The 22,971-nt window shown below is 38.6% G+C and overlaps 1 protein-coding gene and 1 long non-coding RNA gene across 3 annotated transcripts in view; both read left to right on the forward strand.

Moving 5' to 3' along the window:
* The window catches only part of LOC133526474 (uncharacterized), a 172,682-nt gene that overhangs the window by 100,271 nt on the left and 49,440 nt on the right, over positions 1-22,971 (forward strand). The window lies entirely within an intron of this gene.
* The window catches only part of LOC133526076 (importin-7), a 72,134-nt gene continuing 49,440 nt past the window's right edge, over positions 278-22,971 (forward strand). The window contains exons 1-3 of one of the 2 annotated variants that reach the window (XM_061862524.1): positions 289-554; positions 8,083-8,634; positions 13,924-13,953. In XM_061862524.1, coding sequence (XP_061718508.1) covers positions 471-554; positions 8,083-8,634; positions 13,924-13,953 — 666 coding nt within the window. In that variant the 5' untranslated portion in view covers positions 289-470. Of the gene's footprint in view, positions 555-8,082; positions 8,635-13,923; positions 13,954-22,971 lie in introns of both variants that reach the window. The other variant, XM_061862533.1, reaches the window with a different exon arrangement.

The following is a 22,971-nucleotide window of genomic DNA, read 5'->3' on the forward strand; positions in this document are numbered from 1 at the left end:
TAATCAGCAGGCTGTTTTAATTTGTACAGAAAATTACAGACAAGGCGTCTCCAGTTGGTTAAATGCTCTTGAAATGCTGTCATTGTCTGACGGTAGGATACATTTTTCTCGTGAATAGGAATCATTAAGGATCTTTCAGAGTTAACCCCGAGTGTACTGTTTTCAATAGATATCTAACATTTATCTATAAATTTACACCAAATTAAAAATTATATAAATATTACTATAATTATTTTATTTTTCAATAATTATTTCGTATACTTTTGATTTGATCATGAATAAATTTTATCTTACGTTGTCAAAATGTTTCACAGTTGCTAATATTCAATGATATCCGAACGGTCTCTCATTAGTCACGTGACCAACAGACAATCGACAATTTGTCTTTTTTACTCCACGCCCCTGGCGGCAGTCCATGCCTCCAGTTGAGAAATATTATATTTGGGAAGTAATATAGTTTAAACCGCAAAATGGATACAAGGAAGCTGATCGAAATTTTGCGCGCCACCATTGACCCTAACCAGAGGGCGCAGGCGGAGGAGCAGTTATCCCAGGTACAGATTTATTTCACCCATCATGTCACCCATGTGGTTAAGAAATTTGCAAACCGACCAAATATCAAAGCACCCCGTATTGGAGCGAATACCATTGTACTGGGGGCTCTTCGACTTGAGATGTTTCTAGACATGCCGCGCTGGGTCGCTTTTCGGAAGCATGTTTTCGCGATTTACGCGAAGTAATTATTTTTATTTAGAAACCGGGGTCGGTTGCCGCGGATTCTTGGATGATTTTGCGAATTAATTTGTTTATTTCTGTATATTTAGGTATATCGTTGTCTGCAACCTGAAAGTGTCAGGATTCGTTTTTTTATTGCTTTTATTGCATTCTACTTGGGCTAAAAATAGATAAATATTCAATGTGCAGGTTGAGAATTAGTTAACAATACGCGGTAGCTCTGAGAAATGAATATAGAGACTGTCTATGCAGTTGTGAGGGATGCATTCACTGTAAAACGAAATGTTTATTTATATTAGGTATATACCTATATGTTGCTAGCTATGCTTTGATTATCTTCGAGTAACTGAACTAAATTTAGATCTACCTACATTCATTAATTATTAAATTGAAAATTTATTAAAAGCCTATGTGTAATCACAAGTTCTTATAATTGTTTAGCAATATACTTACATGTATATTGTGTATTCCCAAGTTGTATACTCAAGGGCATATTTTGAAATTATGGACCCCGGGCGAATAAGTAATGTACTTTTTTTCTTCTATTTTGTAAAAATCTGTTTTTCTTGTGCGATTTTGTAGTATCTGCATTTTTTGGCATTTTATTATTTGTATTTTCTGTGTATTGTGGCAAACAAACAAACGGATTATCTATCTATGTATAAGTTTTGCTGTCCCAGAAGTCGAAGAATAAAAATGATTTTACCCTTTAACGGGCAATCTTTGATTTTATATGGCAAAAATGACCACCATATAACAATGATTCTAATCTTCATTTCAAAATAATTTCTGATACTGTTAAAAGTAAACATAAAAAAAAAAATTAAAAAATTATTATGCCAACCCTGGCAGACTTGCGCCCTGGGCCATGGCCCGGATGGCCCCAAGGTAAATAAGCTCCTGTGTATACTATTTGTAATCTACAAACATAACCTACATACAAAACACATATGATTTAAATAACAATATCAAAAAGGTTCTGTGATTAACTTGGAATATTTACATTAATGAATATTTGTGGCATATAGTACATGCAAAAGCACTTAGTAATTTTTTGTTTTCATCTGAGATTAGGTACTTATAACATTAAAATTGTTTGATAATAAGTGTTGTTTGACGAACGGTTTGGCCTAGTGGGTAGTGACCCTGCCTACGAAGCTGATGGTCCCGGGTTCAAATCCTGGTAAGGGCATTTATTCGTGTGATGAGCATGGATATTTGTTCCTGAGTCATGGGTGTTTTCTATGTATTGTCTAAGTACCCTCAACACAAGCCTTTTGGAGCTTACTGTGGGATTTAGTCAATTTGTGTAATAATGTCCATGCAAGGAAACAGAAAAAATTGAACCACATTCCTGACGCCATAAGAAGGAATTTTTTTTTTCTTTACTTTTTGTACGTTTTATGCATAATAAGTACATGTTCTTGGAAAATCTACGGATTAATATGAATTGATACATTTTTATATCCATAAAAACTAGTCTATTCAAAGTATTCCTTGTTATCACTTTGATATCTGTCAGGACGTCTAAACTAGACGTCCCATAGTGGCTACATCACCATCAAAAAGGCGTTATGTTCAGTGCATAATGCACAATAAAAAAAAAAACTATTTTTTTAAATTGGTATTAACTAGGCAAAAAAAAAAGTTTATAGGACATTTTTGTCTCTAAATACGATCCGGAATACATATACTGTTAAAATCTTTCCTTTTCCTCGCGGGCACTGTGTATAATGATAGCCAAGATAATAATAATAATAGTGTGTGTGTGTGTAGTGTGTAGGGCACTGTGTATAATGATAGTGTTGTTCAAGATACAACATTAAACTAACAGTTACGACTTACGTATGTGTTTGTATGCAACAAAGATACATTGATTAAGATGTGTAAAATCTAAGAAAATTTCATGTTTCAAATTTGACAGTGGTTTTTATATGCCAAACTAAGGGGTATGTTTTATTCTTAGACTAGCTCTCTGTTACAATCAAATCTCTTTTTATACAGTTACTGCCACTCAACTATGTTTAAGTTAGCCTTTTTCGCTTTGCATCCACTTGGACAGAACAAATTCAGTGTCTTTTTAAACTTCAGATTATGGAGTGTGGACTTAAGAGGAGTGGCATCTCTTATGTTAGAACTGTTGCAAAAGTGTCCAGCTGTCAGCTATAAATAATAGTTCCAAATCTCTCCAGAGTAGTGCTAGAGTAGCTAAGAACCTAGGCGTTATTGACGGAGTGAATTGCGCTGTCTATGATTTGATTTTTTTGTTCAAGTACTCTAGGTATTGTAGCGCAACCTATTTAAAGTTTTTTGATGACACTTTTTGGTACATGGAGATTGCGTTCCTTATTTCCACCTTCCGTACTTCAGACTTCATAGAAATTTGACATTGCCACACTTTGCCCAACTAACATTCCTGTTAAATTATGCAAAGGTACATGCAGGTTGCCCAACATTAGCAATTAATGATTTAATTGTCTGCAAATTATTTTTACACAGGTTACATATTTTTTTATTGGCAAGGCATTTTCGACAATCTTCAACGAGGGTCCTAAAATTTTTGTTAAATAATATATTTTATTCTCATTATTTTCACAAACAAACTATAGATATTTTTTGTGGCAAGATATATATTTTTTTGTCCTACATTAATTTGATACGCAACTACCTACAGATTATTTTTAATGGCATGGCATTTTTGACTTCACTTCAACACAATGTTTCCCACTTAGGAATTAAAATGTTTTTTTTTTGTACATTAATTTCAAACACAAACCCCGATTTTTTTTGGCAAGGCGTTTTTGATCTATCTTCAACAGAGAGGTTCCCAACATTTTTGGCTATCAAAATAGGGGGATTTTGTCCTATGTTCATTTCAAACGCAAGTCACTTGATTATTTGAATTAGCATGAAATGAAATTTTTACCTGTCATCAACAGTGATCGGAACTATGGGAGTAAAACTTTAACAAAACTTGTTAAGCGGACATAAAATAGTGCATACAGCCCTAAAAATATTCATGTCCATAGGGATAGGAATAGTATAGTACTTACAGCCATAAAAATATTTACATTCATAAATATTCGAATATTTTTAAGGCTATAAGCACTCTTTTTACGTCCGCTTGATAAGTTTTGTTAAAGTTTTACTCCCATAGTTCCGATCACTAGTCATCAACAGACAGGTTCCCAACATTTTCGGCAATTAACTCCTACATCAACTTCAAATACAAGTAGGGCTGCCATCCGTCCGGGTTTTCCCGGATTTGTCCTAGTTTGGAGGCCGTCCGGGAGCTGTCCGGGGGGGGGGGGGGGGGTGTCAAGAAGTGTCCGGGGAAAACCCAGACTACTATGACAGATGTGTTTCTACGGAACCCTACACTGAGCATGGCACGACTTGCTCTTCGCGGGTTTTTTTGACTGACAAAGCAATTTTGTTCAGCTCAGTTTTTTTGACAAAACGAAAGGTTCTTATTCCAGTACTTATAAGTTATATGGTAACATTTTGTTGAAATTAAATTTCATAAAGTGCCCAAAAAATTCCTTCCAATTAAAAAAAACTTAGTAAAGAATCTCTTTCTATGAAAAACCAGTAAAATCGTGTCACATTTTCTGCTCAGATAATGATGATGATGTCCACGCCGTGTCCTTTGTCCTCGCCCACGGCTAAGGACGAATTCGGGCTAAAAGATAGAGACGGACGGACAAAAACCAATGGGAGCGAGGTTCACCAGGTGACGGTCTCGATTGACAACTTTTCAAAATTACTGCTTCTTCAAAACTTCAAAAGAAAGTTCTTATCAAATAGGCGCGTATGCTCGCTCCGTGTGGACCCTATACAAATCTAATACCATTTATTTTCAGGCATTTTGGTGCCCGTTTCTTACTGTTTGGTGTACCAGAGTATAGTTTTTTTACTGGGCGTTGAAAGTATTCTTAATAGGTATCTTAACTTGGCCAGATACACTACCATCGCTAGAAAAACTTGTTAAAATTGTTATCATAAAAAGAGGAATTTCTTTAACCTCTTTTAAAGCCGACGTTGATTTATGTAAAAAAAAATAGGCATTCTGATATTTTCCGCAAATCGACATTGTGCCTATTTTGCGTGAAATCAAGGTAGCGCTACTCTAACCACCCCAGCTCCTCCACGAAGTCTAGCAAGGGTTTCCGGTTGCTAACTGCCTCCTTCAAAAAATACATATTAAATTTTATTTGCTTATTTTATATTTGAAATGTTGTCAATCGCAGTTTAAGTAAATGTCATGTTAGACTGGTCTTGCGACAAATCCTTCGTCTTTTTTTATTTTAGCAGCGGTTCCAAACCTGAGAATATTTCTCATCCACCTGTTTCCAAATGTGGTTAACCCAGGATTTAAGTTCCGAAGACTTACATTGCAACGATTGAAAAAAAATGGCCATAATATTTTTTGAGCAAGCTGTAGAACAACGGTTGGGAACCTCTGCGTGGCCTTATCCCTGATTTGCTTAAGTTACACGGGTGATGCGTCTTTCCTGACAACACTAGGGTGAACCTTATATGATCTTAAAAACCCATTGGTACAGCTCCTTCTATAGTTGTGCCGTTCTCAAGAACGTTCTCAGTTTTGTATAGGGAATATTCTCGTGCGGAACATTCCCCATAGTAGAGGGAGAACTTTCTCGATAACGGCACGACTAAAGCTCCTTCCGACTTGCTCATAGAAATTAGAATTGTCAAATTTAGGTAAGTTTAGACAGTATTTCCCCAAATTAATCTAATATTGCCCGTGTAACTTGCCTTGACTTGTTGTTTTTTTTTTTGTAGGGCCTTCCTTTTTACTTTCACAGCTTAGGAATGAGATCGTTGTCGATGTGAGTTCGTTTTAAACGTTCTTATTTAACTGTTAATGCTTTTATGTTGAAATATACAAGGTGCCCCTGAGCATTGCGAGAGATTTTAACGGTGCATTCCTGATGGCAACAGAAGCAAAAAATGTTATATGACTTTTTGTGAAATTCGACAAAAAAAAATGTTTTTTTTTATCCCTTTTCTTGAACACTCCTGTACATAAAACGTAATTTTTTTTGATAAACACATAACCTAAAATTAAATTTTATTTGGGGGTAGCCTATCGAATACATTTTTATAATTTTTCGATGACAATCAATAGGTATGTCCAGACTAGACCTCAAAGTGGCAATACCGCAGTCAAAAATGTGTTTTGTACCGACTTATGGCGAAATAATGATTTCGAAAAACATTTAATTATCTCTGAAACTAGGCCTAATCCAGAAAATTTTATATGACATTTTAGTTTCTAAATATTACCAGGAATGCTTAGTTAAAATGTCTCGCAATGCTCACGGGCACCTTGTCTAATTTTAACTATGATACCTAAGATGGTTAAGTTATTGAACATGCGTTTAAAGTCGGTTATACATAGATAACAATTTAAGTTGTGGTATAATGTTCAAGTTGCGGTTATTTATTTATTATATTTATTGAAGTCTATATTGCAAGAGGCCACTGCACGCTGGCAAATGCGAGTAGATGTGCAGTGCACGTGCGCTAAAATGTTGGAGCCGTGCAGGCTCACGTCACGCAAGCGATGTGCCGTCTCCCATAAGGGTTTGTATATTACAATGCACACGTGCTCGTCGCATCCGGCGTGCATAGCCTTTTATACAACTTACCTAATTGATGTCAGGATTTCTTGCATAACGTAATTAAATCGTAGATTTTCCAATTGTTGCCATTTCCTTTTCAACAAGTTATGTCTGCTTAAAAAACTATTACGTGAGTTTTAATGTGAAAAATAGGCGTAGGCAGCTCATTCAATTATGTATCAGGTACACCAGCCGTCAGCTACCCTAGTAGAGGCATAGATGAATATCTGAAACATTAAAGCGCGAGGTTGTTTTATGCGATGGGCGCAGCGCTTAAATGATATACAGTCGCCATCAAATATATCGGAGCGGCCGATGTGCTCAAAAACGCACTCTAACGCCTTGACAATAGAGGCGTGTTCAGATATTTGTGAGCACCTTGGCTGCTCAGATATATCTGATGACTTCCACACCCTGTTTTTATTGAATATCGTTAACTTCGGCGTATAAGTACTAGAAATGCCACGAACTATTCGAGTTAGAAGCTTGGCTCTACAAGAGATTGAGAGTTAAGGTTTCGTTTTGGTAACATTTTACATGAAAATGTTTTTGATGGGATTTCACTTATTTTTGTAAGTTAGTTATGACAGTCTTCCATCCCCTAATTCAAAGGGTTGGGGGTGGTGGATTACTATTAAACATCCTGAAATATGTATCTTGGGGCATGTTTTATACAATGATTTTATGCTTAATAATTAATAATAAGTCCACTATTCACATTACATCTCGAGAAATTTGTTTATCTGGTATCATCCAAACCCAATTGAAGTTTCAAAAAAACGTCGCATCGCTTTGAGAAAAGGTTAAGGTAGTGCCCTTGCGTTTCGCTTTGCTCGTCAGATCAACTGGTTTTTTTGTGTACTGCAGAACTCGCATTTCTGAACCGATTTAGAAAAAATATATATTTTATAATGGTCTGCATGAAGTTAATACCGAAAAACCACAAATCGCGCGTATACACTGCTTTTGAGCTAATAATGTACAAGCTTTTGTATTGTAAAATCACAAATAGCCCCAGAATGGAACTCTGCAACGACGCGTATTTCACGTTTGGCGATTTGTCTTCTTCATTAAGTTTCTTAAGCAAATAAAGTTTTGATTTTTTTTGTCAAGGGTCAATTTTAAAGATGGGTTATATGACGAACTGAGAGAACTTCTCAAATCATGATGAATCCAGATCTAGACCTTGAAATTGGAAACCCCAACCGCGTAACGTTATAGCGACTGACGGCCAGACAGACGAGTCCTGCAGAATATTGCGTCAACCATACCAAATACTGAAAACATATAAACCTACAAGAAAACCGACTTCAAAAAGGATAACATCAAATGGATAATATTTTTATATTTGCTAGCAACTGATATGTCTGAAGTCGATACCAAGCGATAAATTAATTTCTTAAATTATATTAAGAGAATATGTTATATTTTTTATTTGTTATTTTACATCGATATCCTGTCATTCACCATGACTTCAAAAAAAAAATGCCGTGCTTAAATTTAAAACTAATCTCGAATTGAAATCTACTCCTAGTCAACCGCTTACGTGTTATAAACTCCAAATTTGACCTACGCATTGTGATTGTGACCCCCAGGAGGAATGCGAGGCCTCGAGGGGTCTTGCGGAAACTTAGTAAAAAATTACAACAATTAACCAAACCATTAATATTTAAATAATAACCAAAACCACCCCTTTCAGATCCACAAAATAATCGGTTTCGCACCGACTCTGCTCCAAGTCGTCATGATGAACGACGTGGCCATCCCCGTGCGGCAGGCGGGCGTCGTCTACCTCAAGAATCTCATCACCTCCGGCTGGCAAGAGAAGGAACCGGAAGACAACGAGCCCCTCCCCTTCTCCATCCACGAACAGGACCAGGCCATGATCAGAGACAGCATAGTAGACGCCATCACCCAAGCGCCCGACATAATCCGTGTCCAACTCTGCGTATGCCTGAAAACTATAATCAAACACGATTTCCCAACTCGCTGGACTCAAGTCGTCGACAAGATTCATATATACTTACAGAACCCGGAGCCTAATGGGTGGATGGGGGCGCTCCTATGCCTGTACCAGCTGATAAAGAATTATGAGTATCAGTTGGCAGAGAAAAGGTTGCCGTTGATAGAGGCTATGAACCTGTTGCTGCCGATGCTGTACAATTTGATCGTGACGCTGCAGCCGGACCAGTCGGCGGAGTCGGTGCTCATTCAGAAGCAGATCCTCAAGTGCTTCTATGGACTGATTAAGGTGAGTTTGTTCTTAACTTAATATTCGCATGATTTTAAACATGCATCGACATTCGCATTAAATTAAGCGAATGTTTTGCGAATGCAAATGTGCACAAGTACTGTCTCGCCCACGCCGATCGCTTTCGTCGACTCGGGCATTGGCAGTTCGCACAAACTTTCTTCAAGTAATGCAGTTTGAGCAGTAAACAACATTTTTCAACATCCCGTAACTTATAACATCCCGTTCTAAGGTTTGACTGCCTCGACATTATAGTTAAGACCCTATATCTTCATTGGCGGCGTCACAAATATTCGTAGGGAGCCCGGAGCTAATTTTGCTTTCCTTTTCTCCATGAACCGATCGTGAAAGTACTCAACGGGCTGAAATTAGACAAGATGGTGGGAATTGAGTTCTATGAACTATCCGCCACTGATATCTATACATACCATACTACAAACAGATTTTTTTCTAATTTATAATGAAAATAAGAACTATATATTCCCTATCATTCGTATTCGCATTCGGACATTCGCAGCCTGGACATTCGGATTCGCATTCGCGAATGTGAAGAATGCTACATTCGTGACATCCCTGCGCTAGACCACCCGGGTCTTCAGGATTTCGTGTCCGAATGGTGACAAACTAAAACATTGGTTGATAATATTGCTGCAATTAGGTTTTCGAATGGCAAGGGATCCTTCGGCATATTACCCAGGCGTCCTCAGGCATGCCCATGTGTGCTTGAGAATGCCGATGTGTACCGAGGAATGCTGAGGCATTCCTCAGGCGTTCTAAGTGCACGTTCCTCGAACCCCTTGAACGACGTCTGATCTGATCTGCGGTGGCATCATAGTTCCATTCTTATCACTCGTCACTATGCCCGTCACTTTCGCGCTCACTTAGTTGTTAGAACGTGACAGGTATGGTGACAAATGTTAAGAGCCGACCATCTTAGCCCTACAGATCGCTTCGTGCGATGATATCGACAACGGAATCCACAGATTATTCAGATCAAGTTGGCTTGTTACTATAGTCTGTATCTTTAGGTATTTAAAAAAAGGTAAACAAAATCTACCCTCAAATGGCTCCTTAAGGCAGCTGAGGGTAGATGAAAACATTACATGATCAAATAATGTAGGTTTAAAGTCAGGTCGTTCAGTGACAGATCCAGGCCGTTTTGTATTTGGTTGGTTAACCAATAAATATTAAAACTACCCGAAAATGTACAAATTGTTTGTTTACCTTTTTTTAAATACCTAAAGATACAGACTATAGTCCGGCACATCAAAAGGATCAATGGTTTTATTACTTGCAGCTTTATTCTTACTCCAACGGAATTCTAGATGAATATTATGAAGGTCTACCGTTAGGCAACAACGGAATATATGGTAGTCCTAAAAGCATCCTGGCGAATATTGCCGACCGAGTGACTGCCACATACCACAGTCTATAAAACAATACATGCGGTCTAGACAGGACAACCGTGCGGGGGGCGAGGGGTGGGATGCGCGCACCCGAGCTGCATACATCGCCATTGTTAGTAGCTCGGTACTACTTACAGGGCTGCCCGTATAGTTTTATCCAGCTGGTCTTTTGGACAGTTATGTAAAAGTCTGTGATATGATAACCCTACTATGTTCTTGTGCGGCGACGTCAGTCCACTGTTACTTTTTACACTGTGCCCATGCTCTAGCACTCAAATTAAATTATATATTGTGATTAGGAATGACATTAAAATTATAGGATTTCTTTTTTAGGGTTCCGTACCTCGAAATGAAAAAAAACGGAAGTCTTATAATATCACTTTGTCCGTCCGTCCGTCTGTCTGTCTGTCAAGACCCTTTTTCTCAGGAACGCGTTGAGGTATCAAGATGGAATTTATATCAAATACTCGGGTCTACTGTCACAAAATTCTAACTTCTGAGCCTGTTATATTATGTAATTTCGGGTACTAACCCGTATTAAGAACGATTCTATCGCTACATTTTCTTTCGATAAACGATTAATATAACTGACAATTATTTGACACATATCTGCGCTATTAAACACCATTTATTGCTATTAATTAAAAAACAACAGGTTGCACTCCGGGAGTACAGAAGTGAAAACTTGAATATAAATGTTGTGCATTTTTGATATGTTGGAATGCTTTTCCCTAAGCACGTAGTTTTGCACGAATTGCTTTAATTATCAGTATAAAAGTACTATCATTTATGTGGTAAAATACAATATTCATTTATTGCACTATCGTACACAAACATGACAATTTATATTACATAAAAAAATTTAACACTTCAGAACTATTTTAACACTGCACAATTATTTAACATTAAAAAGTTTGTCTCCCAGAAAATTCAACTTCCATCCATAATTTCAACGACTCTTACACCATCATCATTACTAGAACCATCATGGAGTTTTTCGATCAGGTCACGTGTCCGTCTTACGAATTTTCAATCTGACGAATCTGTCGGTCACGAGACCTGTCGCGAGTTTAACATTTTTTTCCCCATCACAAAAAGTGCACAACGCCGCTAAAAAAGTTTTCACTTCAAAAAAAGTTGTGATATATACACTATACGATAAGTAATTGCTTATGTATCCTTTTACATTAACTATGAACATTGTATTGAGAGATAAATAAACTAAACTATTGCTGTTGCGTGGCGTTACAATATTTGACGTTGACAATATGCGCTCGTACAGTTGAGCCGCTCGCGACACAACACACGTGGGGTCATTTTTGAGCTCTGGTCAGTAGCTAAAATAACAGCTTTGAATGATTCACGGTCTGGTCCACCAGACTTAAATCGATCGAATCAGACACTCGTAGTGAAACGTAGTGTGCTTGGATAGACCAACAAGTGTGAACTAGGGATTGCAATCCGGTCCGGCGGATCCGGTAATCCGGCCGGATCCGGCACTTTTCAGGAGCTACCGGATCCGGTAAAAATCACCGGATCCGGACCGGATCCGGTATAATAAAAAAACGCCTAAATACAGCACGCTCGTGCGTTTCAGATGAAGAAAAGGCAACGGATACGAGGTATGAAGTTGAACAGAACAAAAAACGAATGAAAAAGTTTAAATTTAGTAAGATAAAAATATATTTATTATGAGGATGACTGGGAACAGAAGAGGATTTCTTCTTCTTTCATGTTGGTGGCACGATATGACGATTACATTAATACTTTAATAGAAGGAAAAATGAAAGGATGGAGATGCCATGGAAGGCATTTGTAATTTATGCTAAAGAGAAGGTTCATGTCGTGTCATAATGTTGTGATAGGAGATTAACCGACTACAGTTGGGCTCATCAATATGTGTGAATGAAGAATATATGATAATATTGATAATCTTTAGTTTTCTCCGATATATGTATATATGTGATAAAATATAGATTCTTTTCTATTCAAATTTAAGAGAGAATCTTTTGTCTTTACAATTTCATCCAATCTTATGCAATTTCCTTCATCTCCTGGTACATGCTACTCTACGTCCAGCCAATTCTTTATTTGATCTATGTAACTTTCCCTTTCCGCGATGGTTTTCAATCCTACATTCTATTAGTTTTCGCATGAGATCGTCGTGTCGTGTGTTGTTCCTTATAATTTGACCAATATACTTTTCCATAAATTAAAAAAGTACAATTTTTTTAAGTCATACAGTCTACTACTTTTTCGGACAAATAAATTAGAGCAAGATAATACTAGAACGCATTTAATATCATAATTGGTTAAAAGTAAAATATCTTCGTTAAAAGTAAAAAATAATAGTAAGCGTAGGAGTTGAAAATAGAGTTCCGGTTACTCTGGTTATAATATTAGCGAAAAATCGTTGAGGATTAGACTTTTTGTTTGCCGCGATATCTATTGTCGAGTAGCAGTCCTGAGAGTTCCGCTACTCGATGCTAGATGTCGACTACGAAAATAATAAGCGTTTTGGTACCAAAACTGATGTATGGAGTGAGCAATCTATGTAATTCTTATTTCTCTATGCTAGAATGGATGTCAACGTTAGAGTTTGTGAGGAAAGAGAAGAGTCGTGGAATGTATGGGGCCCAATACATTCCACGACTCTTCTCTTTCCGAACAGACTCTACAAACAATTCAATCAAAGAACAGTTACGAAAACTTGTCCTTTCAAGGAGCTCCAACCCCACATCCCATCATCAGGCTTTGGAAACTAAGCAAATTTATAATTGTAAACAAAAATTTGAGCACTTTTGAATGGTTAAATATAATAAATTACCGATTTTTTTTTTGTTTTTAAAGTGATATTGACATTGTGACAGTTTTTACTACCAAGTTCTATTTTATTGTTAAGAAGTTATTTATTAACTTCAAATTATAGATTTAGTAATACGTATTACGCAAAAAACTAGAAAAATATGTCATTTAATTAACTTTTATATCCCTATACCAAACCGGATCCGGTCCGGCCGGATCCGGCCGGACTACGGCCAAAATCCGGCCGGATCCGGCCGGATTGAAAACCAATCCGGTTTGCAATCCCTAGTGTGAACGCGACCAGTGTTAACGTTGAAAGCGGACGCAGCCGACGCGCACGAATGAGGGTAGACTGAGCGCGGTCTACACAACTTTGACACCCACCCGCTATCTCCAGTTACCCGTGAACATATGCATCTGCATGTAACTGCGTCGAAATATCAGGAGCTTGAAAACAATACAAAAGTTCGTAACGTTCCATATCCCGGTCGATTTAAGTCTTGTTCTATTAAAAAGGCCCACTGATTACCAGTTCGCCGGACGATATCGGCCTGTCAGTTATTCGCGTATAACTGACGTCAGCTTTTGCGAATAACTGACAGGCCGATATCGTCCGGCGAACTGGTAATCATTGGGCCCTTTTATTCTAGTTCGTTGCCAGCACTCTTTAATTCAAAAGCAAGTGTAACAACTACACCAACGCTTAAACAAACGAAAGTTAACAGCGAACCTTTCTAATAGTAAAGGGGCCCACTGATTACCAGTTCGCCGGACGATATCGGCCTGTCAGTTATTCGTGATTGTCAGCTTTTGCTTATAACTGACAGGCAGATATCGTCCGGCGAACTCTTTAATTCAAGAGCAAGTGTAATATAATAGCTATTGCATCGCTTACACAAACGGAAACTAACAGCGAACCTTCTAATAGTAAAGGCGCCCACTGATTACCAGTTCGCCGGACGATATATTCGCGATTATCAGCTTTTGCTAATAACTGACAGCCCGATATCGTCCGGCGAACTCTTTAATTCAAGAGCAAGTGTAGAAGCTAACAGCGAACCTTTTTAATTTGTCTCAGGGTGCAGAATGTGCCAGGTATTACCCTGAGGTACGTCAGATCTCCACTGGACAGGAAAATGCCCGTTTGAATGCTTTTTATTTATTACTAACAGCGTGGTTTTAACATATAAGCAAAGGTTTATACTAATTATTAATCGCCTTAAAAAAGGAGGTTCTCAGTTTAACCTGTATGTGTATGTATGTTTGTTCGCGATTATCTCGAGTGTAGATGAACCGATTTTGATGCGGTTTTCAGAAAAGTGTTGGTTACGTTCTGGAGAAGGTATTAGGTTTAGGTGCATGGATGGTTTGAAAAACCGATTGGACCCGGTAGGTGGCGCTGCTATCGGTATATCGTCAAATTTAATTTTCTGAAACCGAATAAAATGATTTTGTTTAGATGAAATTTTGGGAGTGGGAGTGAAAGTAAGGTCTATCATTTACCTACATGCCTTTACTCGTATCTTGTCGAGTTGTGGCTATTTTTTTTTTACGTATGTACACCGATTACTCCAACACCTGTGGCCCGATTTGAGTGGTTCTTTTTTTGTTTGAAAGGAGTTACCTCCAAGGTCGTCCCATAATATTTTTGGTTCTGATCTAATGGTCGAATCCACGAGGAATTGAGGGAACTCCTCAATTTTTAAAGGCACGTGTATGGTGATTTGGGTGTTTTCTTAAGCAAACCGAGCATTTTCTCTCAAAAACCATCTGATGATTTATTGATGATAATGATGATGACAAAACTCCAAGTGTTTGTGAACAAATGCTTAAGGCAAATTCTGCACATCTTTTGGCCTAACTGGATCACAAACGCTCACTTATGGAGAATAACCGGACAAGCACCCGTACATAAGGAGATCCAAACGCGCAAATGGCATTGGATAGGGCATATCCTCAGGAAGCCTGACACCCACCTATCCAAGGTGGCCCTGACCTGGAAGATGCCCGGAAAACGGAAACATGGTCGCCCTAAATTTACTTGGCGCCGTTCCGTGGAGCAAGAGTTGGGTGTATTGGGGATGGGGTGGGAGGTTTCCCAAGCTGCCCAGGACCGGAGTCAGTGGAAGAAAATGGTTCGAGCCCTACACCCCAGCAGGGGGTAACAGGATGAAAAGAAGAAGAAGAATGATGATGATAATGATGATGATTTTTAGTAATGTAATATGTCACCGATTACTCCGACACCCGTGCTCCGATTTGAGTAATTCTTTTTTTGTTTTTTGAACGGAGTGACCTCTAAGGTGGTCCCATCATATTTTTGGTTCTGATTCTGATCAGATTCTGATCGAGGGAACTCCTCAATTTTTAAAGGCATATGTGTGGTGATTTGACTGTATTCTTAAGCAACTCGAGCATTTCCTCTCGTAAACTACAAAATTTGACGTAGTGCAACTGTAGCCTTACCACCTGTTTGACTCTACTAACTGACGTGTTCGTAACTTACTTTCTATACATCTCGCTCGCACTAAGAGGATGACAGAGATGCATAGAAAATAAGTTACGCTATAGCAAGTACGTCAGTGTCAAACTCGTGGTAAGTCTACTCACTGATTATGAAGACCTGTTATAATTGGGTGTATTTTTTTGTTGTAATAATAGTGATTTATATAGTTTTGTTTTGGAATAACTTTTGTTATTATTTAAATTGTATACAGGGTGACCTTAGCCATTGGACAAACCCTGAAATCCCACGTAGGGTTACTTCTCAGGAATGCTCTGACGTTTAATATTTTTTTAGCTAGAACAAAAGATAAAAAAAAAAAATCGAACAAAAGTTATTTGCAATAATCGACAACAAAAAGAAACACACTGTGTTAATCTTTGGCAGTGTTTTTGACAATTTGTTCGAAATATTTGATAATGATGACATTTTTCAAAAATCAGTAGCTTATTTGTGTCATAAATAAAAAAGATAATTAAAAGGTTGAAGAAGGTTCCATACTATTCTTTGAGAATATTACCTTAGGAGCTACTAACATACAGGCTGCTCCAAAGTAAAAATTGGTAATTTGTTAATTTCTTCGACTGGTTCTAAATACCCTAATGCATATGTACATTTCGGCTTTGTCCAATGGCTAGGGACACACTGTATGATGATATAAATATGTGGGTGTATTATGATTTTTGATGTGGGCAGTGTTTGAAATAAGAGGTGAGGGGTAGGCCTGAGAGGTATGTGAGGTAGTCTGTGGTGGTGAAGGTGGTTGGTAACAATATTGTATGTTATTAGGCAAGAATATTTAAGTCAATTAATTTAACTCGATGTGACAAACTTACAGAAGATTTTACTACGTAATATACTTACTAAACGTAACAATATATAAAAATTGTGCTATTTTGCCAATAGGAATATAACGGGATGATTTGATTTATCAATGGTATTTTAGTTTTGTAATATGTATTTGTTATTACATGGTCTTAAACGTATTTTTGCATTAGAAAGAAGATAAGCTATTTTGAAGTTTATTTTTATTGAAAAACACTTTTGAAAAATATGTTGAGGTAAATGTGTAACAATTATAAATCATAGACTATTATTTACATAATTTATTAAAAACATTACGGCCCAAAGAATCTGGAATTTCCTGGATTCAACGGGCATCAGTAATGAACTTTAAAGGGCTGTCACAATAGACCAATGCCTGGTCGACGTGGCATTCAAAGGCCCACAAACTACAATAATAATAATAATAAAAGCGTTATCCAATAAAAGACGCGTCAAGATACTTCACCTTTTTTTCTAATGCTCATAATAATTCTGTAGACATCAGACGGTAGTAGTTCAAAAGTTGCAAAACATGAAATCCGTTGAAGCCAGAACGATAGAGGACGGATCAGGGCTGTTTTGTATTTGGTTGGTGAACTTATAATGTTTAAACTGAAAATGTAAAAAAGCATTGTCTTACGTACGGAAGGTGGAGGTAAGGAAATAAATCTCCATGTACCAAAAAGTGTCATCAAAAAACCTTAAATAGGTGGCTCTACAATACCTAGAGTACTTGAACAAGAAAATCAAATCATATACAGCGCACTTCACTCCGTCAATAGCGCCTAGGTTCTTAGCTACTCTAGCGCTACTCTGGAGAGATTAGGAACTATTATTTATAGCTGACAGCTGGACACTTTTGCAACATTTCTACCATAAGAGATGTCACTCCTCTTAATTCCACACTCCATAGTCTTACGTTTATTTGCCTACACGTCACGTGTGATAACACGTATTTTCTTTTTACTCAAAGAGTAAATCTCTTTGGAGTTCTCGAGGCATTGAGTTTTTTTTTTCCCGCCTCGAAGAAGGACAAAGTTCTCGAGCAGAAACCCTATATGGGATGGTCGTGTATGAATAAAATCATAGCGCATGAACAATTCAAATGTCTGTAAATAGGCCGCACGAACTTCTCAAATTTGAATAGCTTTTGAAAATAGACAAGATAAAGATACAGATTGTTTATTCTTCAAGTAGGCATATTACAATGCGCTTTTATGAACGTCAAATAAAGCTACGCCGGTTCTAACCCTACACCTCTGACCCGAGAAGATTTAAATCCCCCCTCAATTGGAGGGATGGATCGTCCAAAGACAAATTTCTATCTTGTTTTTCGAAATCATTAATATTTGATGATGGAGGTCGGGGGGCTACATTAAATGAATGTACTTATAACTTTATTGGTTAGGGTTTACCAGTAGATGTGCTAAAAAAAAATGTCAGTATTTTATAAGTAAAACTCATTTATACCTACTTGAAAAAAACATACCCGATATGCCCATGGGCGGAACGAAAAAAAAAAAGTATTACGCCCGTGGGCATAATATAGCGCTTTCCATCTCAGTATGCTGGCATACAATAACACTGTTTACGAGCAAGTGTGATGAAAAAAATCTTACACATCGCGTTGTCTGGAACGACTTGTATTCAAGGACAGAAGCAAGCAATCGTGCCGGCGATCGTGTTATCGATTGATGGGTGGGTGGCGGAGATGGGACGTCTCGATGCGATGCCAAACGAAACGTTTTTCATTTTCAACCCCCACGCGGGAGGATGTTTGGGTGAATCTACTTTTCTTTGTCTCGTTGCCACGGTTACGTTCCTCTGGGCTAACTCTTTACATCACTAATTAATCAGCTAAAAGTGCCATTTTCGAAATTAAAACCTATAAAAATATACAACCACCTCCCAAACTCTATCAAAGATATGGACAATACAACGGACACCGGTCTGTTTCTTTTTGTGGTCGATTATTATTATTGCAAATAACTTGTTCGAATTTTTTTTTTTATCTTTTGTTCTAATTATAAAATATTAAGAGTCCTTATTCCTACAGACGAGCGTATTTTGTAAAATGCTTCCTTTTTCATTCAAGATTACGACGTAACTATTAGTATTTATTCAAAAACTGGTAACGTACTTAAATAATCGTTTCCTAAACTAGCGGCTCCAACAGTTCAAATTTTAATTTTCTCTTTTAAACCTCTTTTTTAATGAGTTTTTTTGGGAGTCTTTTCCAAATTTTGCAGTGAGATGTGGCGTTTCGGTTCTCAATTTTGCTGTAAACAAGAATCATTTGGTACATGAATGACTACAATTTGATTCAACATATCTCGTACGAGGGGCTGGAATGATTAACAATCGAAGATTCATTTGAAAAAACTGATAAAATACCTTCCGAGTTTTCTTCATTTTTTTGGCGAAAACAGGGTTTTATTATATTTTTTTTCCGCAAATTGTACGCATATTTTGCTTTAAAAATAATATTATAGCAAACTGTAACTTTATGTTAACCTATAAAAAAAAAAACATAACTATGGGACCTACATTGCCGTAAATTTATATTTTTTAAAAACACGTATAAATCACGCAGCAGCGACGCCCCGCTCTCAGTCCGCGCGGAGCGCGCTTAGAGGACGGACCTGTGCTCGATTGTCAGGCATTCGTTGCGATCGTAATCAGCTACGGAGTTCCGAGAAGTGCTATATACTGCGATTAGAAAATCTTAATAAAAGTTCATTTTTTACACTATGCTTAACAGACTCTCGCTTATTGATGGATTTTCAGTGGTCCTTTTTTTTATACTACGTTGGTGGCAAACAAGCTTACGGCCCGCCTGATGGTAAGCAGTATCCGTAGCCTATGTACGCCTGCAACTCCAGAGGAGTTACATGCGCGTTGCCGACTCTAACCCCCTCCCGCCCCTCGTTGAGCTCTGGCAACCTTACTCACCGGCAGGAACACAACACTATGAGTAGGGTCTAGTGTTATTTGGCTGCGATTTTCTGAAAAACGCATTTTTACTTGAAATTACGTTAGGGTTTGCATTTGCATTATTATTTTTGACCCGGATGAAGTCCAAGTTCTCATGATGGAGTCAGGAGTTGGTCACCAGAACTCCTAATCTACTCATTATAATCCCATCGTGTTTGGGCTCAAAAGATTTGCCCTGACGAACACCATCGATCTAGATGAGGTCCAGGGTCTCATGATGGAGTCAGGAGTTGGTCACCAGGACTCTTAATCTACTTATCATAACGCCATCGTGTTTGGGCTCAATAGATTTGCCCTGACGAGCACCATCAATATAGATGTGGTCCAGGGTCTCATGATGGAGTCAGGAGTTGGTCACCAGAACTCCTAGACTACTCATCATAACCTCATCGTGTTTGGGCTCAATAGATTTGCCCTGACGAGCATCATCAATCTAGATAAAGTCCAGGGTCTCATGATGGAGTCAGGAGTTGGTCACTAGAACTCCTAATCTACTCATTATAATTCCAACGTGTTTGGGCTCATGAGATTTGCCCTGACGAGCACCATAGATCTAGATGAGGCCCAGGGTCTCATGATGGAGTCAGGAGTAGGTCACTAGAACTCCTAATCTACTCATTATAATTCCATCGTGTTTGGGCTCAAAAGATTTGCCCTGACGAGTACCATCGATCTAGATGAAGTCCAGGGTCTCATGATGGAGTCAGGAGTTGGTCACTAGAACTCCTAATCTACTCATTATAATTCCATCGTGTTTTGGCTCAAAAGATTTGCCCTGACGAGCACCATAGATCTAGATGAGGCCCAGGGTCTCATGATGGAGTCAGGAGTTGGTCACCAGAACTCCTAATCTACTCATCATAACTCCATCGTGTTTGGGCTCAATAGATTTGCCCTGACGAACACCATCGACCTAGATGAGGTCCAGGGTCTCATGATGGAGTCAGGAGTTGGTCACCAGAACTCCTAATCTACTGATCATAACTCCATCGTGTTTGGGCTCAATAGATTTGCCCTGATGAACACCATCGATCTAGATGAGGTCCAGGGTCTCATGATGGAGTCAGGAGTTGGTCACCAGAACTCCTAAACTACTCATCATAACCTCATCGTGTTTGGGCTCAATAGATTTGCCCTGACGAGCATCATCAATCTAGATAAAGTCCAGGGTCTCATGATGGAGTAAGGAGTTGGTCACTAGAACTCCTAATCTACCTACTCATTATAATTCCAACGTGTTTGGGCTCATGAGATTTGCCATGACGAGCACCATCGACCTAGATGAGGTCCAGGGTCTCATGATGGAGTCAGGAGTTGGTCACCAGAACTCCTAATCTACTCATCATAACTTCATCGTGTTTGGGCTCAATAGAGTTGCCCTGACGAGCACCATTAATCTAGATCAGGTCCAGGGTCTCATGATGGACCCAGGAGTTGGTCACCAGAACTCCTAGTCTATTCATCATAACTCCATCGTGTTTGGGCTCAAAAGATTTGCCCTGACGAGTACCATCGATCTAGATTAAGTCGAGGGTCTCATGATGGACTCAGGAGTTGGTCACCAGAACTCCTAATCTATTCATCATAATGGTAATTTGATGGTGCTTGTCGGGGTAAATCTATTGAGCCCAAACACGATGGAGTTATGATAAATAGATTACGAGTTCTGGTGACCAACTCCTGACTCCATCATGAGACCCTGGACTTCATCTAGATCGATGGTACTCGTCAGGGCAAATCTTTTGAGCCCAAACACGATGGAATTATAATGAGTAGATTAGGAGTTCTAGTGACCAACTCCTGACTCCATCATGAGACCCTGAACATCATCTAGATTGATGGTGCTCGTGAGGGCAAATCTATTGAGCCCAAACACGATGGAGTTATGATGAGTAGATTAGGAATTATGGTGACCAACTCCTGACTCCATCATGAGACCCTGGACTTCATCTAGATCGATGGTACTCGTCAGGGCAAATCTTTTGAGCCCAAACACGATGGAATTATAATGAGTAGATTAGGAGTTCTAGTGACCTACTCCTGACTCCATCATGAGACCCTGGACTTCATCTAGATTGATGGTGCTCATCAGGGTAAATCTATTGAGCCCAAACTCGATGGAGTTATGATGAGTAGATTAGGAGTTCTGGGGAGTTCTGGTGACCAACTCCTGACTCCGTCATGAGACCCTGGACCTCATCTAGATCGATGGTGTTCGTCAGGGCAAATCTTTTGAGCCCAAGCACGATGGAATTATAATGAGTAGATTAGGAGTTCTGGTGACCAACTCCTGACTCCATCATAAGAACCTGGATGGACTTCATTCGGGTCATAAATAATAATACAAACCCTAACGTGATTTCAAATAACACTGAAACTCTATAGCACTAATGTGCGCAAACGATTGGCATCTTGACTAGGCAGCATGGGTGCGTAGCCACCATGCCAATCGATACGACAACGAAACACTATCTGTCTCTCTCTCGTACTAATATGCACAAACGATTGCCATCTTGGCTGGGCAGCATGGGTGCGTAGCCAACATGCCAAACGTTTACGATACGACAAGGAAACACTATCTGTCTCTCTATCGCACTAATATGCGCAATCGATTGGCTTCTTGGCTAGGTATCATGGGTGCGTAGCCAACATGCCAATCGTTTACGATACGACAAGGAAACACTACTGTCTCTCTATCGCACTAATATACGCAAACGATTGGTATTTTGGCTAGGCACCAAGCAAGTGTGTGGCCAACATGCCAATCGTTTACGATACGACAACGAAACACTATCTGTCTCTCTATCGCACTAATATACTTTATTTATACCTGCAGTCATTTACTAACTTCTTCATTTTCCATTGGTGTGAAAGAGACAGAATAAAGAGCAAGGGTTATAGTACACTCTGTAGTCTGTACACTTAGTAGTAGTGTACATAAAAAAAAAAACTACTGTGCATATAAAATAAAATAAAGAGTGCCCATATGATATCATATAACACTAAAATTAATGTTGCTTGAAATTATATTGAAAACTATCAAGATTATTCTAGTCTGCATTGAAACGCGCGTCGCGTTGCCGGCGCTCGCGTACCGAGCGCCAACGCCATCTATCGAGCGTTATTTCGTGAAATCGGAGAACGCTCCAAGGATTAAGGGCTCTTAACGTCAGAGCATTCCTGAGAAGTAACGCTACGTGGGATTTCAGGGTTTGTCCAATGGCTAAGGTCAACCTGTATATAGGTAAATGGCCAAGCTTTTACAAGGTTTTTATTTATTTAAACTTTATTGCACAAACAAAGAAAAATTTACAAATGGCGAACTTAATGCCAAAAGGCATTCTCTACCAGTCAACCATTGGGTCAAACAGAGACATTTATGTTGGTTTTTTTTATCGTACAGCCGCCATCATTAGCGGCCAACACACCTCTATGGTCAAGGTGTTAGATTGCTCGTTCAGATATTTTTGAGTACCTCGGCCGTTCTGTACTTAATGTTTGTTCGGCTCAAATCTTGCAAGCTTAATGTTAACTTCCCATTATTCAATTGAGCTGAAACTTCATATAATAAGTAGGGTGACCATGCAATATTATGGTACCATCGAGCTGATCTGATGATGGAGACAGGAGGTGGCCATGGGAACTTGGGTTAGAATTGAATTGTCTCGAGGAGTATTAGTTGCCTGTTGAAAGAAATGTACAGTCAGCGATAAAAGCAAGTGTATCAAAATTGATTTTTTTATCATAAAACTTTATGAACATAGAGCTGGTAATTTGTATTCCGGCCAAGGTACAATCAGCAGC

Source organism: Cydia pomonella, chromosome 1 (assembly GCF_033807575.1).
Source record: "Cydia pomonella isolate Wapato2018A chromosome 1, ilCydPomo1, whole genome shotgun sequence".
NCBI classification, from domain to species: Eukaryota; Metazoa; Arthropoda; class Insecta; order Lepidoptera; family Tortricidae; genus Cydia; species Cydia pomonella.